Here is a 25,943-nt window from a genome sequence, read left to right as displayed (position 1 = left end):
AGAACGATATCAAAAAATCTGATTGGTTTTCTTAAATTTTGTGTTTTGTGTTTTAGGTATTTGAATTTTCAAATGAGTGCCCAAATTGATGTTTTGGAGAGGTAGGTGGGGGGGGGGGTTCTACAGCTGTGTGTAAAAAAAGGACACAACTTCAAGGATTGAAATTCATCAATAAATCAAATGAACTTTCCAAAACTGCCAAATTTTGTTTAATTTAAAATTTTTTCTCATCTCGCTGGCAGGTAAATCCACCTGAAGCTATGCAATCCACATAAATTTGAAAAGACGAAATGAAACAGAAAAATTTGAAGTTGTTCTTATCATTTAGAGGAAAAATCTGATGTCGTCAGGTGAACAGATTTATGATCTGATCAAAATTGAGATCAGATATGACTCTTATGAACATTTTCATTTTCTGTTTTGAATTTTTGGGAGCCCAAATGTGAACTTTCCAATTTCTGAAACAATAAACAAATTAGACTGAACGAAGCTAGGGCAAAAGTTTTGAAAATTTTACTTCAAGAGGCCTAAAACGATGGTTTTTTAGGAAGTTGATTTTTAAAAGTAAAGAAATGAGTGCGAATAAGCTCATGAAAATTTGTATTTTGAAAGGCATAAAAACGATACTTTTTATGCAAGTAGTTAATTTTTTTTCCTTATTTTTTTAGAAATTTTTTATTTTGAAAAAGAAAAGAAAACAAGTCCGAGCAAAGTGAAGTGAAGGTAAAAACTATCAAAAACATGTTTTTTTCATCATAGGTCCTTCTTTTGCCAGGCTCTCCAGAAAGCGTGGGCTGGGAGCAAAATGTCCTCTTTACACCACCCTCTCTGGACGACACTGATCTGATCTGAGATTAAATCGGTTTGATCCGATCTGATCGCTTCCAATCAGGTTTCTCCTGCTAAATCTGATTGGATGAGTTTTATTTAAATTCAGAGTGATAACCTGATTTGATCTTATTTTATCAAATGTAATCACCTGCTCTTGGGATAGGTATTGGAAAGTGACGCTTCAACATTTGTGATGCGCTCTGTGAAACAGGACCACAAGTCTGAAAAATCGAAATTGATTTTTTTTGCTTAATTATTAGAGGACTTCATTCCGAACATTTTGAGATAAAAATATCGAAAATTGGTTGAAAAATACCCGAAACACGGCGCCTCAAAGTTTTAATTTTGAAAAAATGCTTTTTGAGAAAAATCAGTACAAAGTTTTTTTGCGTTTCCGAGCACATATTATTTTTATAGTTTTTGCGCAAGCGAAAAAACTATATTGTTTTCACTTTTTCTTCCGAGTTTTAACTTTTTTGGCTTAATGCTTTCTCATTTTCCATTCTTCCAACTTTTTTGGCTTTTTCATGATTGAGCGACGCGACCAGTTCGTAGCGGAGTATTTGGTAGGTCGTCAACTCGTCAACTTGTCACACAGTTGAGTCCAGAGACTGCAACAAACATGCCGCGGTAGCGGGTATGGTTTGTAATGCGTTGTGTCGTCGTAATTTTAAACAAGATCGAGGACCCCCTTATTTTCTTATGCCATTTTGTAGAGAATTTTCTCCTCTTTCCAATGGTGTAAATTTTCTTGAAATTCTCATAACTTTTAATGGAGAAAATTGCGATTTTTCGAGCTGTAAGAGGTAGCTAGACTGAGGTTACTGGTTTGTCTACTTTATACTTTGAGGCGCCGTAACTTTTGAACCAGATCGGGAACCCTATCATTTTATGGTGTCTTTTTATAGAGAAATTTACGCCCTTTCCAATGATATAACAATTTTTAAAATCCCCAAAATTTTTCATCGAGAAAATTGCGATTTTACGAGATGAAAAATTTAGCTACTTGCTATGGACATGGTCTATTTTTTACTTCAAAGAATCAGAACTTCCAAACCAGATCGCGGACCTCATCATTTTATGGTGTCATTTTGTGCAGAATTTCATGTGCTTTCTGATGATATAAAATTTTTTGAAATCCTCAAAATTCCTCATCGAGAAAAATGCAATTTTACGAGTTGAAAAAGGCCATATGGCTTTTTTTCAAGCTTTTTCATCTCGTAAAATCGCAATTTTCTCGATGAAAAATTTTGGGGATTTTAAAAATTGTTATATCATTGGAAAAGGCGTAAATTTCTCTACAAAAAGACACCATAAAATGATAGAGTTCCCAATCTAGTTCAAAAGTTACGGCGCCTCAAAGTATAAAGTAGACAAACCAGTAACCTCAGTCTAGCTACCTCTTACAGCTCGAAAAATCGCAATTTTCTCCATTAAAAGTTATGAGAATTTCAAAAAAATTTACACCATTGGAAAGAGGAGAAAATTCTCTACAAAATGGCATAAGAAAATAAGGGGGTCCTCGATCTTATTTAAAAGTTGCAGCAGTTTACAACGACACAACGCATTACAAACCATACCCGCTACCGCGGCATGTTACCTGGTTTAGTTTTTGTGTTGCAGTCTCTGGAATCCGACGCTCTAAATTCAAACAGCCAAAAAATAAATCGCAAAAACTATCTTAGAGCAGCGGGTACGCTGGTCTCTTGTTTTACTTCAAAACCACTTTACATATCGATCCGAAATTTTAATATGTGTATCCTGGGTACCATGCGATGCTGTAAAAAAAAAAATACATTATATGGATGGATGGTTCTGATATTATGCAAGGCATGCATAAATTCATTACTCTCAAAAGTAGGAAAATGACGCAAGAAATTTGAAAAAAAAAACGTAAAAATGTGTAAAAAATGATAATTTTACAAAAACTTGTGATTTAAAAGTTAAAACAGAAATGAGTGAAAATTTTTTTTTACAATTTTTGCCGGCAGCTGTACTCAAACCTGCGACCACCGGCGTGCCAAGCTGTCACCGCAGTCACCCAGCCACCACAAACAATTTTAAAAATGGGTTTTCTAATGGTATACAACTAATTTTATTGTGAAACTAACATAAATAACAGGAAAGAGCAGAAAAACATCACCAAAACGTGATTACTGACTTGTGATCCTTTTTAAAAATCTGATCCCTCATAGAAAATCACTACTAGCGACTTCAAAAAATTACTAGCGTTTCTGAAAAAGTTACTAGTGATACCGAAAACGTTACTAGCGCTTGTACTGACGCTACTAGCGTTTGTACTGACGCTACTAGCGTTTGTACTGACGCTACTAGCGACCAACTTGACACTACTAGCGACCAACTCGACACTACTAGCGACCAGCTCGACACTACTAGCGACCAGCTTGACGCTACTAGCGACTGACTAGGCGCTACTAGCGATCAGCTTGGCGCTACTAGCGACTGTCTCAACATTACTAGTGAATGATTTAACGCTACTAATGACCAAGCCGACACTAGTAACGATTATGGCAGGTACCTACAATTAGTGAAGAATAAAAATTAAAGAATTCCCAAAAACCATGTTTTTTTTTGAAATTATGAATTAGTGAAAAGTTTTCGCTTGGGCCAGATCATTTTCCTTTTTTTTTTCTCCGACCAAAATTAGATATGTAGTAGCAAAATTGACTTCTCACATCACAAATAATGCGATTTTTTCACTTGAATTTTTTTTTAAAAAGGGTCCTCTGCTGCATTTCAGTCAAACTACCAGAAATCCTCAATCTAAAACTCCTTTTTTTTCACCAAATATCTGGAAACAATCATTTAACATTTCAATTTTTTGCATGAAGAAATTATATCCTGAAAAAAATGAAGAACTGTCAATTGTCAAGAGCTTTTGTTGTGGCTTGCTCAGTTGCTTGGGCCCCATTTATATTTTTAAAATTCGGAGAGGGAGGGGAGGGGAGAGGAACGGAAAAAAGTCCATGATTTTTGCGAATAAAGCCTACATTCCAGTCAAAAAATGAAAAATAAATTCGAGGTACCAGCCCCCTCGGAGGGGGAGAGGAGGGGAGAGGAATGGAAAAAAGTCCATTTTTGCGAATAAAGCCTAAATTCCAGTTGAAAAATGAAAAAAAAATTTTGAGGTACCAGCCCCTCGGTGGGGGGAACGAGGGTAAGGGGACGAGGAAGGGTCCATTTTCACAAAGAAATATCGAATATACGAGTATGATATCCATTTAATTTTTATCTAGAAATATTAACACACCAAAAACTCAGTTTTAATTTTGTAAATAATCATCAAACTTGAAATTTTTTAAAGTCCAGAGTGCTAAAAAGTGCATATAAATGTTTCAAACACCTCATCTTCCAACTTCCTCAGTGGCCTAGTTGGCTTGGCAGGTGACTAGAGAGTGAGAGATTGCAGGTTCAAACCCTACCCCAGGCACGAAATTTTTTTTGATTTTCAAAATTTTTTTGGGGAGAATTTGTTGTTCTAGGAGGGTCTACGAGTAAATAGCTGCCATTTACATGTTTTTGCCATGATTTTCTGTGCAAAATGCGCAAATTTGCGCGTGTCACTACTATAGTGACAAACGTTACTAGTCATTAGTAACGTCTGTCAGTAGTAGTGACGCTACTTGCCGAAAAAGTTACTAGTGTTTTTTTTTAGTAATGACGCTAGTAGTGATTTTCTATGAGGGATATGCGCTTTTATAACACATAATTACGGTCAAACTAACCAATATTTTGCACTGAAAATTTGTAGACAAGTTCTTAGAAGTCTGTTCTTTCAAAATATAACAAAACTTGAAAATTGATATTTGTCATCACAATTCGATTATTTTAATGTACTGAACAATTTTATTTTCCGACTTGTGATCCTATTTCACAGAGCGCATCACATTTACATATAATATAGGGAAATGAATTGGTTGCAATAAACGTATATTACAAAAAAGCGATTGACTATGTACAATGGCAAAAGCTGCGGAGAATTCTACTCAAGATGGGTACACCAATACATCTGGTGTGACTGATAAAACAATTGTATGAGGGGAGCATGGAAAATGTCCAAATTAGCAGAGAAACAATGTTGGAGAAATCCCACCCAGAGAGAGGAGTATGACAGGGCTGCATTTTATCCTCACTTCTGTTTAATCCTATATGAAGAAAGGAGATGAATATAAAATTTGTGAGATGCTGCAGCTAATCATATCAGAAAGAGACAATGATGATGGCTTGGGCAAGTGGCAGGGAAGAGTATTGATTCAAGGTGTATGAATGTCAAACCTTTGCTATGCTGATGACACGGCCCTTATTGCCTCAAGTGTTGAAAATATTACCAGTTTTCTGAAATGTCTGGAAGAGGTTAGTGCAAAATATGGCTTGCTGATAAAATACAGTGGAACCTTGATAACTCAAAATCCAAGGGGAATGGTCATTCATTCGGCTTATAGAGATTTTCAAGATTATCAGTTTCGAGTTATGCAGGTAAGATTTTGAGAGAGTTTGAGTTATAGAGGTCTTACAAAATGAATGAATTAAGAGCCATGTAAGTGCATAAAAGATAGAAGTATGAATTGAAATATTCAAGTTATAGAGGTAAACACCACACAATGCATGACTTATAGAGGCTTTCTCACTATTTTTGGCAAAAGTTTAGCTTGGAGTTACAACTGAGATATGTAATTGCCTTAATAGATAGAATAATATGAATTGAAAAATATTTGAGTTATAGAGGTAAATGCCCGACAATGTACAACTTATAGAGGCTTTCTCGCTATTTTTGGCAAAATTTTAGCTTCGAGTTACAACTAGTTTGTATAGTCAATTTTGACTTATCCGAGTGAAGTTAACATTGAGTCTTACAGAGATTTCAAATGGAGTTTAGTTTGGCTAATAGAGGTTTTTGAGTTAAAGAGTTTTGAGTTATCGAAAATTCCACTGTAAAGTGAAGATGAAGATCATGATTGTGAATTAGCCTGAGAACAACCTGCCTGAAATCCAGGAGATTAAGGGAATCAAATTGGCGAATTGATTTGTATACCTGGGATCCATTGTTGATAACAAAGGACGCAGTGAAGCTGAGATAAGACAAAGAGCACAAATCACACAAAGCGCCATGTCTTGCCAAAAGAAGATATGGTCAGATGCAGCAGTGAACAAGACTCTGAAGATAAGGCTTGTAAATGCTCTGGTTTTCTCAGTTTTTCTCTACGCATCAGAAATCTGAAGGAGATTAATGTTACTTCAAAAGTGGGTCAAGTCATAATTTCAGCATCAAAAATTTTTATAATATTTTTTGGGGGGAAAAATGACTTGACCCACTTTGGAATAGAGCTCTTCAATTGATACGCTCAAGACAGGGTGCTAGAGGAGAATGCTTCGGATCCAATTGATGGAGAAAAGGACTAATATGTCTGTCCTGGGGGAAGTCGGTGCCCAGAAAAGGTTGTTTGCAGTGGTACTCAGCTGAATCCTCAAACACTTAGAGCATGTCACAAGGGCAGATGTGATAGTCCCTATTCATTCAAGGCAAGGTAGAGGGAACAAGAGGGCGTGGATGCTCTCCCATGTGATGGACAGACTCCATCCGGAAGGCCATTGGACACGGCTTCACAGCATGTGTCAGGAGCGCCCCGCCCTAAACTGAGACAGTTTGGGACAGCTGGTGTATGGTGTTACAGAAACGTCAATTGGCGCACCATAGTCACAATACCCTGTAGGGGTGAAACGGCACCGAGAAGAAGAAGAAGAAGGTCCGAACCGATCTGGTTTGATAGAAACTCGGATCTGATTGGATCTGGTTACATGAGATTGGGTTCAAAAAATATTTGTATCTGATGAGAACAAACAGCTTCAGTCCGATCCTATCAAGTTTCGTTTATTTGATCTGATAAGGTCTGAAGTGATCTAATTCGATTGAAACTGTGATCTGAGTAGATCTGGATTCAGAGAATGGGTGTATCTGATCTGATCAAAATGGTCCAATCAGATCTAATCTGGCTTCCTGTATTAAGTTTGGGTCTGATAGGATCTGAACAGATCTAATCCGATCAACACCCATGTCTAATCGAATTGAATCCAAAAAAATTTTCCAATCTGATCTGATTTTATCAAATCCAGTTCATTTCACCCTGGGCAATTTCGTTTCAACACATTCATGAAGCCAAAATTTGTTTTTTTTTTGTGCTGCCAAAATTGAACTAAACTAGTAACTTTTGTGGAAGCTGGTCATTTAATACCAAAAGTTGACTATCTCGAGCCAGAATTGACAATTTATGCCAAACATGATAATTTTTGAAAATGCATCTTTCCCCCCCCCCCCCCTTTCCAAAAAAATCAGATCTAGAATTTTTTGCAAATTTCGGCTGGAGGGGTTTTTTGAGAGGGTGAATCCATTTTCGGTGTCAGATTCACGTTGTGACACATCCTTCAGCCCGAATGGCCCAGCCAAAATAGGTCATCAAATATATAATTATTGCCTTTATAATAACGTTTTCTGATTATGGATCACATTGTGCCTTTTACCCATGTTGTGCTAAGCCAAAACGTTTTTGTCTTCTTTGTGCAATTGGCAGTTCAACTCAGAATTGATTATTCCGACGTTAAAATTGATCATTTTATTGTCAAAGAATTGAATAATTTCACGCCTATCATTTCATGCCAAAAATATTATATCATTTATGAAGTCAAAAATTGATTGTTTTTTTGCCAACATTGATTTACTTTGCGCTGATAATGATGATTTTATGTCAAAATCGACTAATTGAATCTAAAAGAAAATATACCTTACTATATATTCCAAAATTATATAATTTTTAACCAAAATCAATCATTTCATGCAAAATTTTATTGCTTCACCTACTTTTATAACTTTTCAAAGTTCTTTTTACGTCAACAACTCATTCAATATTGATTATTCACGTTGAAATTGTATCAAAGATCTGCTTAATGCCTAGAAAAGTGGTACATAGCACACTTCTTTCCAGTGAAGTTGTTTTTCTCGGAATCCAAATTGGTGATCAGGGATTATTTCGTGCCAGGGAGGCGAGGGGGGTCTGAAACCAACATTTTTCCATTTACCTATTCGTGTTTGAATTCTATTTCTCACGGTTTATGATTTTTTGCGAATTTTCAATAAATTATTCGTTTTCATAATTTATTCCATCTGAATATTATACGCATATGCCACAGAAAATATGATAGAAAAGTATACACTTTGGCAAAAATATTTCCTCGTAAAAATCTACCAAATTTACAAGCGACTAGTTGCAAAAAGTAGTGAAAAAAACATAAACCTCCATTTCGTTGTACTATAAGTACTCAGCAACGAAAACTTCCTCGAATTCGCTTTAATTTTACGTTAACAGTGTTGGACATTTTGAAAAATAATTTCGAAACAGTGAACCGGGGTCATTAAAATTAAAAAATGGAACTACGCTATCCAAATACACAATTGCGTTTGGATAAAATTAATATCCGTTTTATGCAAAATGAATATCGGGTTAACGGCTCGGGTCACTCGTGCTATCCTATTATGTAGTACAAGTACCTACCCTTTTCTCTTACCTCTTCTAACATTGTACAAGGACCACGTGCAAATGTTTTTTTTTTAGGGTATAACTTTTTATTGGTATTTTTTTTCTCTCTCGACAAGGGTTCTAGTATTTTTTTTTTATTTTAACGTCGTCGTCGTTTCTACGAGTCGAATAAAATTTAGAAATTTCTTGGCGTTTTTTTTTTTCATTCGCGAGTATTTGGAATATTTGCCAAGCTTTGTTATGTATAAATGTGTTGAATTCGGGATGACGATTTTGAAAAAGTAGAAAAAAATGTGCCAGGGTACGTGAAGTGTATCGAGGTATTGAAAATATTTAACAGAATTTACTGTGCCTGTCACGTATTGTCTGTGCAAAGGTCGTTGAGAATTTGATGTCAAATTTAGTGTACTAGAGAAGTGGTAGGTATCTGTAAAATTTTTCACATTTTTTTCGAGTGCTATTCTAGGTAACTGGATACTTGAAAGTGAATTTCAACGTTAAGTGAACTAAAGTAAACGAAGACGGTGAGGGCTTTCTTTAAGCTTGGCATTTCAACGTGTGTGTTGAAATAACTGACGTGAATAAAATCTGAATTTATGCGATGTGTTTTTTTTATCGAGTGCGTGGGAGAGGGTTTTGTATAGTTTGATGATTTAAGGGAAATGAATACTTCGTAAATTTCTTTTTCATAGCGCAAGAACATGGCTATTTTTGTTTTAAAATTTATAATGTCCTTGTGAGAATTTTAAAAAAATCCAACAAATGGATTTTCACAAAAGTGATCACATCGGCCCATTTGGATCATTTTAAATTACATCTCGTGAAATAAAATCGATTTGTTTTTTGTTTGAGGTCAATTTATTAGAAAGAGGATCACTGTACTTGGCGATTTTTCGCTTCAATATCAGTTCATTGATTTTTTTTCATGATTTGGAACAAGGTTCGAGAGAATTGAGAAATACAATTACCTACTCGAAAAAGAACTAATAATCGTGAAATTACACGCGTACCTGTGTTTTTTTCAATTCCATCCAAAAAAATCATTACCTACGTAGGTATTTCTAAAGTAACAAAATTAAGCGTCAACTAAACAAGTAGGAAGAATTTTTACACCTGAGAGTTTTCCTTGATGTTTTCCCGTCTTAACGAGACATCTTACCTCTTACAGTTTCCTACTCGTGTACAATTATGGCATATTCGATGCCATCAACAGAGTTTCCAGAATATTGCATCGTGTCAAAGCCCATTAGGATAATTTCGCTTGTTATGTTCAACCTTTTTTTTTCTTCCTTTTAATGATCTAAACCTTGGTTCTATATTGTTATGGCAAAAATTTGTATTCCCAGTGCGAGTTTATAGGTGCTCAGCTACGTACATTTGAATGCAGCCTGTTCGACCACTTTGTCGAATTACACGGTTTCATTTTTAAAACTGGAAATTTCGATTGTCGAATTGTGAATTTCAATTTTCTCGGCCTGTAGCTGTATTTTCACATGTACCTTCTGCATGACTTACGCAAAAAACAAGGGGAATTCGTGAGTGTGAGCATTTTTTTTTTTTTTTTTGTTTCGAAGGAATGAAACTTCAGTTTTGAAATTAATTAAAATTTTTATCAAAATTAGGGACCTTTGTTACTCCCTTTGGGTATTTAAATTCTATTTTGAAAATTGATTTATCAAAGAGAGGTTGAAAAATGGTTTTCAAAATGATTCTTTTCAGATTTCTTAGCTGCGAATGGTACCTTTTGATTTTTGTACTGAGTAATGAAAAGTTGAACTTTCGCCATAAAATATCAGCATTGAGGTTTTAAGAACCTTGTGACTGAATTTAAGCCCCCTGTTTATATTCTTGAAAACCTTGTAAACAGATAATACAAATACATCGTATTTACGGCAAACTGAGTATGCAATTTTATTAACACCATTGCGTACATTCCACAATCCACATAAACTACAAATAGAAAGAACAGTAGGAAGAAGTGGGGTACCTACTCCGATTTCACTCAAACTTTTGCATACGAGTTCCTCCAGAAGGTCTACCAGATTGAACTTGGAGACTGAACTTTCAGAATGAAAGCTCCACTTTTCATTACAAACGTAGGTTTACCATAAGTCGAAAGTCAAGAGAGACTCTCATCTTCTTCGTACCAATACTAATTTTCAAAAGTGGGTTTCAATATCTTCTTGTGAACCAAAATCTCCCCTCCCTCCCACCTTCCTTATATCAATCCCAATTTTGACCAAAATTCAAAAATTTCAAACTTGAAAATACATATTTTGATTTTTGTTAATTTGTACGCACCAAAGCGACTTTGGAAATTTCAGGTCCATGCTCATTGCTCAGGGTGTCCAGAAATTGAGAAACCGGTTTGGTCAAAAAATTCAAACTGGTTTTTATTGTGGAGGGAGGGGGGAGATTGAGAAAAAAGCTTGAAACAAAAGTAGTACAGCAAGAAAAATTGAACTATTTTCACTAATTGGATTTTGAAACCGGTTCATTGATTTGCAACCAGTTATCAAAAAATACCCAAAAATTAGAGATAGAGAAAAAAGCTTGAAGCAAAAGTTGTAGGACGTGAAAAATTACTCAATTCTGTCCAATATCACATTTTGAAACCGGTTATTGGTTCTCATTTAGCAACCAGTTTTTGACAATTGTCTAAAAATTGAAGATGGAGAAGAAAACTTTGAAACAGAACTTGTAGAGCAAGAACAATTGAACTATTTTCACTTATTGGATTTTGAAACCGGTTCATTAATTTGCAACCAGTTATCGAAAATTACATACAAATTGGAGATCGAGAAAAAAGCTTGATACAAAAGTTGTAAGGCGTGAAAAATTACACAATTCTGTTTAGTAACATTTTGAAACCGGTTCATTGGTTCGCATTTAGCAACCAGTTTTTGACAATCGCCTAAAAATTGAAGATGGAGAAGAAAGCCTGAAACAAAAGTTGTAGAGCAAGAAAAATTGAACTATTTTCACTTATTGGATTTTGAAACCGGTTCATTAATTTGCAACCAGTTACCCAAAATACCCAAAAATTGGAGATAGAGAAACAGCTTGGAACAAAAGTTGTAGGAAGAGAAAAGAGCGAGAAAAATTGAACTGTTTTCACTGATTGAATTTTGAAACCGATTCATTAATTTGCAACCAGTTATCGAAAATACCCAAAAATTGGAGATAGAGAAACAGCTTGGAACAAAAGTTGTAGGAAGAGAAAAATTACACAATTTTGTTGAATATCACATTTTGAAACCGGTTCATTGGTTCGCATTTAGCAACCAGTTTTTGAGAATCACCTAAAAATTGAAGATGGAGAAGAAAGCTTGAAACAAAAGTTATAGAGAGAGAAAAATTCACCTAAAAATTGAAGGGTGTGATTTAATACCACGACAAAAAAGGGCGTCAGCACGACAAGCATAGGCACTTTCACGCCAGAAAAATCATTTCCACGACTAAATTGGAAATTCCCGACAATAAAGAGCTTACCCCGACATAAAAGGTACTCCAACGACAAAATAATGTATCAAACGACGAATTAAAAAATTCACGACATTTAATTACTTTCCACTGCTATATAAGGTAATGCACGACAAAATTTTTCTATCAAAAACAGGCATTTCACCGACAGAAATAAACGTTTCAAAATATTAAAATGATACCAAAAAAACGAAGTAGGTATGTAAAAAATTGCTCTTTATAGAAGTAATGTTTTGTGGACTTTGATTTGATGGATGACCCCCCCTTGTTTTTTGACCTCAGGTACGAAGCGAAAGGGGGCTAAGGAGAGACAGTTTGCCCCCCTCCGGTTCCGCGAAAGTAGGAAAAACTTGGGAAATTGTGAGAAATTCAAAAAAGTTAGGAAAATACAAAAATTCCAACAATATTTTAGTTTCAGTTTTCAAAAATTCAAATTTTTTACAATCATGAATTTAATTATCGTTTATTTGCCGACAAAATCGCCGATCTATCCTCAAAATTCTCATTTTTCCCCTAAGATTTTGCCCTCGCTTCGCTTAGGTCAATTTGGTTCTCTTCTACTGAGTCACAATTTCACTCAAATTTTTTTGAAAGAAACCCTCAGTTGATTATTTGTTAAAATTTGTACAAAATATAAACGTAATTGAACTGATAATGTTCTGTCGTGTATGAAATTATTTTGTCGTGAATACTGCTTATCTCGTTATTAAATCGTAGTCGTTCATAAATACTTTATTGTCGGGCGTCATCTGGCGTGGAACTTCATAATTTTTCGTCGTTCATTCATCTTTTATGAACGAAAAAATGCTTGTCGTGATGACGCCCTTTTTCATCGTGCAAAAAATATTTCCCCAAAATTGAACATGGAGCAAAAAGCTTGAAACAAAAGTTGCAGGGCGTGAAAAAATTGAACTATTTTCACTGATTGGATTTTGAAACTGGGTCATTAATTCACAGCCAGTTATTGAAAGTAACTTAGTCGCTAATATCCGAGTAGATTAGAATATATCTAACAATATCCAATTAGTTCCAAATGAATCAGATTTGGTACCAAAAAGATCAGATAGAATCTAGACTACAATTAAATCCAATCAGATTTAATCTGATCCAATTTATTGTGAATATATTTATTCTGAAAATATGTTCAGATCAAATCAGATTTGTAACTTCGCTTGGGCTAGATTATTTTCCTTTACTTTTCTCTGATCAAAGTGGGAAAGTTGAAAAATTGACTTCTCACATCAAAAATAATCTTGCTTTACTTTTGAAAAATTATTACTCGTAATTTTCGAAAGTGTTTTGTCAGCTCGCTTCCTTCAGGCTCCAATTCCTATTTTTAAAAATACATATCATAATTTATCCTGAAAAATATTGTTGAAATTTTTAAACGTTGAAACCATGAAAATCAACTTTTTGCATCAGTTATTTTATTTTTCGAATTATCTATTTTTTTTAAAGCTTTTGCTCTCCCCTCACTCGGGCAGATTTGAATTCTACTGTGTAATTTTTTAAACATTTTCAAGATAAGAATGAAAAATTAACTTCAGAAATTTAAGAAACATAACCAAATCAATGTCTACAGGGTTGAAACTGGTGCAAAAAGTGCAAAATAACGAAAAAAGACGCGAAATTTCATTCAAAAAAGTACAACATTTTTGGCATTGAAACTTCTTATAAGGGTATTAAGAATGATTTTTTCGTGCCTCGCAAATTTGAAAATTTTCACTTTTCAAATTTGATTTTCAAAGGCCGAAAAGCTAAAAAAAAAATTACGAAAAATAACACGAAAAAATTGAGAATTTTTTACTTAAGATTTCAGTAGATACCAACTTTGTAATTGAACGGGGGGGGGGTCTAGAGGTAAACAGTTGGGGAAAATCTGACGAAAAAAGTTGAGAAAATTTCACCCCTCCCCCCCCGGTACATCACTTCGTCACGTACTTGAATTTTAATATAGGTATGAAATAAAAATCAAACGATGCTCACCTGAGGCTCAACACAGTCAGCGCCACCGAAGGCGTCAATTTGAACAGCACGCTATAAATCAGGAAATTCAAATCCTTGATAAAATTTGTCTTGACTATTTCACTCATGGTAACCACATAAACGGTAGTATTAGTGCCAATGGTATGATTCTTGGTTTGGAACCCATTATCATCGAGCAGCTCGACAACTGGCATCACATTGAAGGACAAGAAAACAGGCACGCACAGCAGCGGGCACAATATGTATCCGGCGATCACGGCCACATACGTTGTGTCCATATTACACCAGTCTCGGTTCTTTTGCGGATACGCCACAGCTATGTACCTCCACACAGCCAGCACTACTGTCAGCCATATCGAGATTGTGTGGAATACTTGCGAGAAATTGGAATGCCAAAGTACCAACATCGCCCATCCATAAGTATATCTGTCTTTGACCGAGTGAGACGGTGGTCTGAGGTATGTGTGAAGTGTATAAGGTATATACTCGAGTAAGACGGCCAAATCAGCGATGGCTAATCCGGTCAGAACGACGTTGGTCGGCGATATCATATCTTTTCGGGTTAATACGACTATATTCATTAGATTGGCCATCGATCCCATCACACATATTAGTAAGCTCGCGTATCCGTGTATATTATGAGCATAAACTTTCTGAAATGTTACTAACTCGGAGCCGCAAAATGGCGGACTCGAATCGTTGCTCATTTCGTCGACCGGTTTAAAAAAAAGAGAGAAAACTTCAACACAGAATCATTTTTCCGCTTGGTCTAGAAACAAAGAAACAAAAGAGAAAAAAACAAGTTAGAATTATTCTACCGCGTATGTGTAATTGTAGGACTCAATTAACAAGATATGTACATTAGGTATACGTTGAAGCCAACAAAAGCATGGAAATGTGGGTGATGGGGGGCAGGGGGAAGGGTAACGTACGAGCCAAACGTTGGTATACGGATACAAAAGTATAACGGTTCGTTGAAATCCGATCAATTTGTGCGGCCATTTGGAATACTATCAATTAAGCAGATGTCATTTTTAACCGTTTTGACTCTTCTGTGCGATGCTTACGTTAGAGGGATGAGATGGACACGACGTATAGTAATTCAATTTGTTCATTTTGTTCGGTCATCGTCGTCGTCGTCGTCCTCGCTCGCCATTCCATCCAAGATGAGGATGGGGGCAAGTGCGACAGCAGTTGGCTTATTTACAAGGAAAACGCGGACGCGGTGACGTTGTTTTTAAACGTTTTGCTGCCGCAATTTACATTCATTTATTTAAAAAGTTTTAAATTGGCTTTACGCTGCTGGTGCTGAAATCTTGCGAAGTCGTCGTGATTGCTGCATTTAATGGAAATGAGCGATTTGCATATTACATTTGGCTCGCGTTTGTTTTGCGCTTTTTCCTTCAGTTTTTATTTTATGTAAGTTGGCTATGGGTATGTGCATTAGGGTTCATTGTTTTGTGTATTTTTTCCAAGGTGGAGGGAGAGAGGAAAGCGCGGACTGGGTCGATTGAAGGCCACTGGTGGATGAACCGAATGGGGCTCTTAAAATTTTACCCCCCTTCCTCTGAGGTTCAGATACTTAAATGCGAGTTGTACAATTTTTTTTTTTAATTTTTATTCACTTTTTCGAAAGTAAGTAAGTCGATCTGACAAGAAAAAAAAAATATTTTTTGACATGGGAGTAGAAAGGGAGGGGGATGTTGACTGAAAATTTGCCGACTGGTATGAGAAAAAATAATACCAATTTTGCCAAATAAAATTACGAGTTTTTAAGATGAAATGCAAATAAAAGATGAATCGACAATTTTGCCAACTGATATTATACTCACCTTCAGTTGTGTTCATTAGAAAATTTTCAGTTTTATTTTCGAATTTATGGAAGTTTCAAACTGGGAATTTTTTTGGGAGTTTTCAGACCCAAGTAAGGACTTGTGGTTGAGACAGACCATATGTGAGGGCGCATACGGAAAGGGTCCTTATGACCAAAAAAAAAAAAAAAAAAGTTCTCTAAAATTGTTGTAGGAACCCTTTACAGAGTTCCTACAACAATTTCAGAGAACTTTTTTTTTTTTTTTTTTTGGTCGAATTGTCCCTTTCCGTATGTATGTTGTCACCTTAAAGGCAATACTGTGTGTGTCCATAAAAAAATCATCTTGTGCATCACTGATAAGACTCTGGGATGCCCTGAAATGGAAAATTTGCATCATGGGTGCAGTAAAAGTGCATCACAGAAGATGTACTAAGCTAACCAATGTTCAATCAGAACTCAACGAACCCTTCCAAGGTGGACTAAGGGATGTGCCAAATCTTGAAAACTGATGTTTCCTGCATGAGAACGTGTTGTGTGAGATAAACTGCAGGTGTAAACCTCTCGAACAGAGTGTCTCAATAAAATATCTGGGTATTGTTTTTGACTCAAAATTGATCTGGAATATGCACTCTGAATAAGTATCTGCAGGCTAAGCTACTGAGGTATGGAATCATTGTCTGGGGAGGGGTAGCTGATATGCACCTCAAGCCAATAGTTACACTGCAAAAATGAGCAATTACTTAGAAATATTGTGCACATAGAAAGAAGAGATTCTACAGTGGGTGAATTTAAAAGATACAAAATAATCCCTCTGAGAAAGTTGCATTCAGGGCCAGTTCCACCACCATGGTTTAAACTCAGTTTAACGCTAAACTCGGTTTAAATGCGAATAAAAATTATTGGCTATTTTTTAGCTAACTGAAAAAAGGTATTGATACATCACTTAAACTTGGTTTAACTTGCTTCAAGTTTGTTCACAAAATGGTGCAACTATACCTCACTGTCAGCTGCCTCATATGTTCATAAAAATAGAGATAAATTTGGTGTTGGTCACTATTGACGAGCTGGTTTGAGGAAAAGGGAGAATATTGCCGAAGTGCCTAACTTGAGAATCAAAAAAGTAAGAATGCAAGCCCCTTACAGGTTTCCTGAGGTGTACAATCATGTGCATTACATTAGAGTGGTTCATGTAACATTTTTTTTTTTGAAATCTTAAGGTCTTACCCCCTAATTTTGTTCCTTTTGATAAAAAAATGACACCATAAAAATTTTGTTGAAAAATGATAATATTTAGAGGTTGAGCACAAGCGTTGAATGTTGAGAGCTATGAGCATGCACAAGCACAATACTTCCCACAATGGTGCCGCGGGAAACGCAACAAAGCTCGACGGGGTTGATTCTACTCAACTGTACTGAGAATGGCATCCCCACTACAACTTATTAAGTGATACCAATTTTTCTTGGGGTTTTTAAAACAACTATTCCAAAGTATTGATTATGATTTTTCAGCTGGAGAATTCATTTGAACCCAAATTATGGAATTTAGAAATCAAAAAATTCCATTTTTACTAAGTAACAGCTCTTAAATTGATGATAGTTGATAAAACATCAACCATAAGTGCTGAATCTTATAAAATATTCATATTTCAACGTAAATTTGTCCCATAAATTTTTTCCATTTGGTTTCCAAGTAGAATAGAATAATACAACCTCAAATTCATACTTGTACTTTTTTCTTTACTTTTCAAATCTTTCTTATGTATTTTCACCTTCAGTGATCTTCTGAATTGAAAAATTGCCATTTACTCATCATTAATAACATCTTAAAAAGTCTGCTAAGGACTGGACTTACTTATCATACATACATTGTAGAGGTGATAACCTGTTGTAATCTGCTTTGATCCAACGAGGGGACACAACGCTCCATTCCTCAGCACGCAAATGTGGGATGTTTTTGCTTTACACGCTCATATCTTTTCAACATTTAACTCTCAAGTGCACTGAAATTTTTTGTCAAGTGTTTTCTGACCAAATGGAATACTTCTAGGGGGTAAGCTCAAAAAATTAAAACATAAAATTTGTTCTATTGTTCTGTAAGGAGCAGATATGCCTTAACTCCGTAGAGAGGAAGTACAATAACCTCTCGTCGGAGGTTATATCATTACCCCTCTTTCGAAGAAGTTTAACGTACTTCTCCTACATTTCTGGAGCCCAAGGTAACGTGTACGAATATCTCCTAGCGTAGGTCGCTCCAAGCTTGGATAAATCTCCTTGAACTTTCAACTATATAATCTCTTGCACAGACCATCTCAACGTTCTTAATTTTTGGTAAAATGTTCTAATTTTGTGGTGTTCTTGTCCGCAGTCAAATAAGTTCACCACTTCGGTACTTAGTGTTTGTTCTTTTTGGTTGTCAGTGCATTGCACAAAAATGTAAAATAACGTAAAATCTCTCATTAAGTATGAGCCCCCTTAAGGATGGTTCTGTGCTTCATTTCGGTAATTGCAAGTGCTAATTCGATGTTCGGTTCCTACCCTCAGTAATTAACGCCGATTAATCCCTTAAGGATCTAATCCGCCCGCTTTTTGATATAACCCATCGCGAGGTTAATATGTTTCTTTTTAATGTGAACATTGATTACGTTATGTCAATTAATCAATGGTGCTCTGGAAGCATCCCTTTTCGTTCCGGATCTAAGGGATGGCGATCCAATTGAAAGTGTATCTAAATCCAATACCCTGCGACGTGCTTAGTATTAGTAGCACCCCGACGAGCAGGGAACGTGTACAGTGTTGAGGCAGGAGATGTATCCTAGATCCTGTCCGGGTTGCGTTCGCCCTATCTAATTAAAAGGTAAAATGAATCATCCCCTTTTAATTGATATACCTATCTAGACCAAGTATTAACCTACTTTTCGAGTTATATCTATCCAAACCGCTTTTCTACTAGTATAGTCTAGCTTTAGATATTTTATATCTATTTATACAATAATCGTGACTTCGAACCCCATGATTATTACAAGTCCACAATTGTCTTATGTATTATAATATAATGTACAAAGCAATTGTCTCGTGTTTTATTTCTACACGTTAATAAGAAATTTTATGTGTATAAAGGGTATTCGTATTGATCCGTACAAGCACCTATTGAGCTAGCATGGTGCAGGAAAATATCTCCTTAGGGATATTTCTCAGAAAATTAGCAGGTAGAAAGTATTATTATAAACCCACCAGATAGTCTTTCTCATCTACCTCTCCATACCCTGATCATTACCAATCTCACTTTATCAGTTCTTTGAACCACCCTAATGTGCATGCCCTTTGACATACACAAAAAAATAAGGTAAAAACATTCAGAAAAGTTCATGATGAATTCCTAGAACATGATGAGATGGTGGAGGTCTGAATTTCGCCTGCTTGATAAAGGTGACAACAATCATTGAGGAGTTCTCTCTGATAGGTCAAAACAATAGCTTCTGGTTGGGAATTCTGGTGTTTCCAACACCTCCCATGTATCTTGATGGCCTCTTATTCTGCATCATGAATGTGATCATTGTTTTCATAACATTTAAAGAGCAATTTCCCCCTTTTTGTATGTTTTGGTGCCATATTACATTCGTTTTGGATTGTCCTGCTTCAATTTGGATTAGTACACGAGTTTCAGTTTTCAAGTTTCAGATAAATATCAAATTACACTTTTCAACCATCCAATCTTCAGCTATAGTATTTTCCAGCAACCTGGATAAAATACTGACAGCATATGTGATAGAGTGCCTTGTGTAACCAAGCCTGTAAATCCACTTTGTGCTATACTATATTGTTGTGCTATAGTACTATTTTACGTTGTACCTATATCTATACCATGCTTGAAACTAATAAACATGTCGAATTGTCGAAGTGTTTCAGCTGATACTCTTTTCTAGGTAATATTGTGCAATGGTGTCCTTCATAGCAGTACCAGCAAACTTTCCCCTTCTACCTGGAGGCAAGCCACCACTAGTCTGTAGCCACCGAGTGGGACCCCTGCTCCTGACCATCTCTGCTGTGAACCTGATCAGGTTTCATGCGGGCTCCTTTCCGTCCTAGTTTAATATTGTATGTTTTATATTTTAATTATTTTTAAAAAAAAAATGTATCTATGTGGAAATGTATTAATCTGTCAGAGACATGTGAACGTGGGACTTGTAGTGATGGTGTGAATGGCTTTTTTCAGAGAGGCGTGTGTGGGGGTAGGGAGTGCAAAGTTTTGTGAGAGATCTTAGTAGGTATCTTATGTTTGCTGGGGTCACTTGCTTAAAACTTGCTTCAACTACACCCCTTCCATAAAAAAAATCAAAGCGCGTACCTCTTACAGCATACAGCAAGACTCCAACTATGGACCAATTACCTGAACAAGAGGGTGGAGGTGCGGATGGAACTTGAAAAAACGCAATGTGGCAGAACTACCTGCATTTGAACCTAAAATGGAATGTGTTGAACTGTTGCGTTAATTAAACCTGAGATAGTATTTCTCATCATTTTTCACTCAAGAACAAATCATTTTGGGGCCAAGAGTTCCTAAAGAGTAATGTAACTTGTTTCTTTTTAAAAAAAAAAACTTTTCAAAACAAAATTTGGTTTGCGGATCCGCAAAAAAAAACACAAAGCATCGTTCGCAAACGACTCGTTTCAATCTGCTCCATTTAAAAAGCTTGAAAAAAAAAAATTATGAAAACTATAAACGACTAAAAACTCTCGATGAAAAAAAAAAAAAGGCGGAAAATACCATCCAAAAATACTCCTATCAATCGGTTTTAATGAAGAGCGAAAGTGAGAAAATTAATCTAATTTTTTTTTATAATGTACATTATAACTTTCGTTTTAATATTCAAAGCGTCGAGTTAGCTCGTGAAATAGCCCAAAGCTCTTTTTATCTTTCCAGCGAGTTGGTTCTTTTTTTTATTTTTATAATTTTTTTTTTTTAGGTGCAAAACCCACCCTCTCGGTCCGTCTTATCGACCTTTTCGATGGTCATTAATCTTAATCTGTCGAAAAGTTCGATTTGAACGAGAACGAGGATCGTGGTGCGCGCAAAGGACACCTTGCCGGAGACGGAAATTTTCAATTATAATAGTCATTTTATGGTCGACAAGAAAATTAAAATGACGAGCTTCTGTAGACAATCGGTCATTACTCGTTTGCGATTTCGGGGTTCATTTTTTATAAGCTTTTCTGCTCGTTTTACCTTTCACGTTTCTTTGTCTCGTGTGCCATTTTTGGGCTTGGTTGATCGATGTTTACACTGTTGACAAATTCGCGATACATTCTTTCTCAAATGAACCGTTAAAGCGAACGAGCGAGACCAGGGTAATTGATTTGGTGCGTTGTTTTTGGACTAACGTGCGAGTGTGTCTATACGTGTTGGTAATAAAGAACACGGAGACGACGATATACAAGTATACGATACAAGAGCGAGCCATGGATAACGCCATATTTTTTTATCGTCGTAAGTTTGACGACTACATAATAAAGCCTTTTAATGAAATTCTCATCAGGATACTCGCGAGTTATGGATTTTTTTAATACCTTGAAAAAAAATGATGAAAAAAAAACGCAGATAATTAATATTTTTACACTTAATTGGGACACGTTCGAGAATAAAGTTGCTAGCCAAAATAACTCTCGTAAAGTTTTACTACGAAGACGAATTCGCTTACTCTAGGGTACGTTTTTCATTAACGTAATATTACGATTTGTATATAATTTTTAATTCACTTAAAACTCGTCGTAAATTATTAAAAAGCGTTTTGTTATACGAGCGTGTTATTATTTACACTGGTCGACAGACCGAGCGATCGCTTCACTACATAAGTTTTTAGCACACGCTCTCTGTACCTGATGACAGTTTAGCCGCAGCTAACAATTCACCAGCGTGTAATTTTCGACGCCAGATGTCGACATGTTGACATATGCCATTCGACAAAGTTTTAAAATCATTTTCAACTCGATAGCCCAGTTGCAGGCCGCCTTTAACATGTAATATTTTCAGCGTGAAGTTATTTTTTTTGGAGGGGCAGGGGCAGGGGCAGGGGGGCTCTTTCGCGACTAGTTAGTGAATTCGCAATTGCGACATGTGTCAAGTTACTCGTATAATGCTACATTTAGTAAGTGATATTTTTTCCACGATGGAGTTTCTTTATAATAATTTTGAGTAGGATCGAGTAACCGTGGGTTCATTTTTGATAAAGGTTCGAGAAAAATAACCTGTGGCATTTTTAATGTTTGGTCCGATGACGAGAGCATGAGAAGAAACCTTTCGTAAGAAAATTTGAAAGGGGTTGCGTTATATCCTGACGAAGCAATCTTTACTACTGGACAGCTTCGATCGAGCTGAAATTAAGCTATCTGAAAGAGCATATGTCATCCAAACCTCAGAACCAAAGTTTCAGCTGTCGAAGTTAATTTTTCGGTTTTTGGTGAAATTTTGAAAATGGCTATAAATTAGCCTTTTGGGATATTATTTTTCTACAAAAAGATGAAACGACGCGCCCCCCCTCGCCCCCCCCCAAAAAAATAATTACAAACATTTTTCAGAAGATCTAGAGTCTCCAGCAAAATTTTCATTACTGTTCTTTAGCAATTTCAAATTGTTCTAGGAGACCGTTTATTCATCTTCGGCAGTTAAAAATGTAATCCAATCATAAATTTGAAATTACATATGGATTGATTGGGGTCGGAGAATTGTAAATCTTTCAGAAATTGAAAAATTTCGAATTTCGAAAAAATCCAAAATCGTCAATTTTTACAAAAAATAAATCAAATCTTCATCTAATTGCCTAAAGTCGACCCCTCGAATCGATTGCCACCATTTTTTCGCCAATTTTGAGTCGTCTACAAAATTTTGACTTTCCTCCAGCAATTTTGAATTGTTCCAGAAGATGTTACCGCGAGTTTGGAATTTTGAATCCATTTGGGCTGGCAAATCGCAAAACTGAAACGATGACGAGTTCAAATGCGTATGTAATATGAATAATTTTTTTTTAATCCGAAGTACTCAAAACTTTGTTTACTCTCTAAAGTCGATCTCCCCCCCCCTCCAGACGCGATTTGAACTATTTTTGTGCCCATTTAAAGCTTTTAGAAAAAGTGGGTTTTTTTATTTAAATTTCAATTCACTCGACAGGGCAATTTCATGTGTCCTTAAGCCAGGAGTCTGTTGTGATTGTGAGGGTAGATTAGCTTCAAGAGGTAGAAGAAATACTGATTTTTTTTTTGAAGGAATTTGAGTTTTTTCAACTCGTTACCTCGATTTCCAATTTGCTTGAAAAAATCAATTTGGAATGTTGAAGTGGGACAAATCTTTCCAATCTTGAAATCTCCAAGCAAAAGCTTCAAAATTCTGCTGGAAATCTGGAAAATTTTCAAAAATGGGTAGAAAAATGTCCCAAGTGGATCTTGAGGCAAATTTTTCCAATCTGGGAATCTGACAACTAGAAACTTGAGAATTCTGCTGAAAATTCGGAAATTTTCTGAAAATTGACAGAAAATTATCCCAAGTGGGTCTTGGGCAAATCTCGCCAATCTGGGAACTTCACAAGCAAAAATTTGAAAATTCTGCTGAAAATCTGGAAATTCTCCAAAAATTGACAGAAAAATGTCCCAAGTGGGTCTTGAGGAACATTTTGCCAATCTGGGAATTTCACAAGTAAGTAAAAACTTCAGAATTCTGCTGAAATATAAAAATTTTCCCAGAATTGACAAAAAATATCCCAAAGTGGGTCTTGAGAAAAATTTTTTCAATCTGGGAATATCACAAGCTAAAACTTAATAATTCTGCTTGAAATCTAGAAATTTTTCAAAAATGGGAAGAAAAATGTCCCAAGTGGAGCTTGAGGCAAATTTTGCCAATCTGAAAATCTCAAAAGTAAAAACTTATGAGAATTCTGCTGAAAATCTGAAAATTTTCCGAAAATTGGCTGAAAATGGTCCCAAATGGATCTTGGGCAAATATTGCCAATCTGGGAACTTCACTAGCAAAAACTTGAAAACTCTGCTGAAAATCTGGAAATTTTTCAAAAATTGACTGAAAAATGTCCCAAGTGAGTCTTGAGTAAAATGTGGCCAATCTGGGAATTTTACAAGCAGAAACTAGAGAATTCTGCTGAAAATACGAGTACGAAAATTTTCCAAAAATTGACAGAAAAATGCCCCAAGTGGGTCCTGAGGAAAATTTTTTCAATCTGGGAACTTCACAAGCTAAAACTTTAAAATTCTGTTGGCAATCTGGAAATTTTTCAAAAATGGGTGAAAAAATCTCCCAAGTGGATCTTGAGTCAAATTTTGCCAATCTGGAAATCTCAAAAGTGAAAATTTGGAAATTCTGCTGGAAATCTGAAAATTTTCTGAAAATTGGCAGAAAATTATATCTACCAAAGGAATCTTGGGCAACCAATCTGAGATCTTCACAAACAAAAACTTGGAAATTCTGCTGGAGATATGGAAATTGTCCAAAAATTGACAGAAAAATGTCCCAAGTGAGTCTTGAGAAACATTTTGCCATTCTGGGAATTTCACTTGTAGAAACTTGAGAATTCTGCTGAAAATACAAGCATGAAAATTTTCCAAAAATTGACAGAAAAATGTCCCCAAGTGGGTTTTGAGGAAAATTTTTCCAATCTGGGAACTTCACAAGTAGAAACTTGAGAATTCTGCTAGAAATCTGAAAATTTGCAGAAAATCATCCCAAGTGGATCTTGGGCAAATCTCACCAATCTGGGAACTTTTCACAAACAAAAACTTGAAAATTCTGCCGGAAATCTGGAAATTTTCCAAAAATTGACAGAAAAATGTCCCAAAGTGGGTTTTGAGGGAAATTCTTCCAATCTGGGAACTTCATCAAGCTAAAACTTTAAAATTCTGCAGAAAATCCGGAAATTTTTCAAAAATGGGCAGAAAAATGTACCAAGTGGATCTTGAGGCAAATTTTGCCAATCTGGGAATCTCTCAAGTAGAAACTTGAAAGTTCTGCTAGAAATCTGAAAATTGGCAGAAAATGGACAGAAAAGCGTCCCAAGTGGATCTTGGACAAATCTCACCAATATGTGAACTGCACGAGCAGAAACTTGAAAACTCTGCTAGAAATCTGGAAATTCTCCGAAAATGGGCAGATACTTGTCCCAAGTAGGTCGATTGGACCAAATCTTGCTAATATTGATAGGCTAATCTCACTACCAGAAACATGAAAATTCCGCTGAAAATCTGGATATTTAACGAAAATTGTCCCATGTGGGTCTTGAAACAAAATTGTGAATCTCACAAGCAAAAACTTGGAAATCTTGAACATTTTCGAAAATTCACGAGAAAATGTATTAAGTTTATCTTGCGCCAAATCTGAGAATCTCCTAAAAAAAAACTTGAGAATTCCTCTGGAAATCTGGACGTTTTCCGAAAATTGTCCCATGTAGGTAGGTTTTGAAACAAATTTATGAATCTCACAAGCAAAAATTTGAGAATTCTGCTGGAAATCTGGAAATTTTCCGAAAATTATTAAAAAATGTCCCGAGTGAGTCTTGAGGCAAGTCTTGCAAATTTGAGAATCTCCAAGCAAAAACTTGAAAATGCTGCTGGACGTCTGGAAATTTTTCGAAAATTGGCAGAAAAAAGTTCTAAGTGAGTTTTGAGACAATTCTTGCCATTTTGGGAATCTCACAAGTAAAAACTTGAGAATTCTGCTAAAAGTCTGGAAATTTTCCGAAAATTGCCCCATGTGGGTCTTGAAGCAAATTTATGAATCTCCCAAGCAGAAACTGGAGAATTCTGGTGGAGATCTGGAAATTTTCCGAAAATTAGCAGAAAAATGTCCCAAATGAGTTTTGAAGCAAGTCTTGCCAATCCTGGAATCTTCAAGCAAAAACTTGAAAATTCTACTGGAAGTCAGGAAATTTTCCGAAAATTGACTGAATAAAGTCCAAGTGAGTTTTGAGACAATTCTTGTCATTTTTGAAATCTCACAAGTAAAAACTTGAAAATTCTGCTGGAAATCTGGAAATTTTTCGAAATTTTTGCCGAGGGAACAGGAGGAGATTATTAGATAGGGACTTGAAAATATGAAATTTTTTTTTCGTCTTTCGTCTTGTTGGGGTCATGTGATCGAAATTTTTTGCTCGGCTCCATAAAGATTCGAAAAAAAAATGGAATGGCGACTTATTCTAATCATTAATATAGTGACGAAATAAAGATCACTTTTACTATAAAAACACTATATTTATTACGAGAACTGCGACGGCCGTTTCGGTACGACA

General features: G+C 35.7%; 1 protein-coding gene across 2 annotated transcripts in view; it reads right to left on the bottom strand.

The window, feature by feature from the left end:
- Positions 1-25,943, bottom strand: part of LOC135837762 (G-protein coupled receptor dmsr-1-like) — a 182,645-nt gene that overhangs the window by 1,373 nt on the left and 155,329 nt on the right. For both annotated transcript variants that reach the window (XM_065353144.1, XM_065353145.1), the window contains exon 3: positions 13,851-14,619. In XM_065353144.1, the coding sequence (XP_065209216.1) occupies positions 13,851-14,557 (707 nt within the window). In that variant the 5' untranslated portion in view covers positions 14,558-14,619. The remainder of the gene's footprint in view (positions 1-13,850; positions 14,620-25,943) is intronic.

Source organism: Planococcus citri, chromosome 2, assembly GCF_950023065.1.
Source record: "Planococcus citri chromosome 2, ihPlaCitr1.1, whole genome shotgun sequence".
Lineage (NCBI taxonomy): Eukaryota > Metazoa > Arthropoda > Insecta > Hemiptera > Pseudococcidae > Planococcus > Planococcus citri.
The sequence above is the reverse complement of the archived record's forward strand: the minus strand, read 5'-3'. Positions and strand labels throughout refer to the sequence as shown.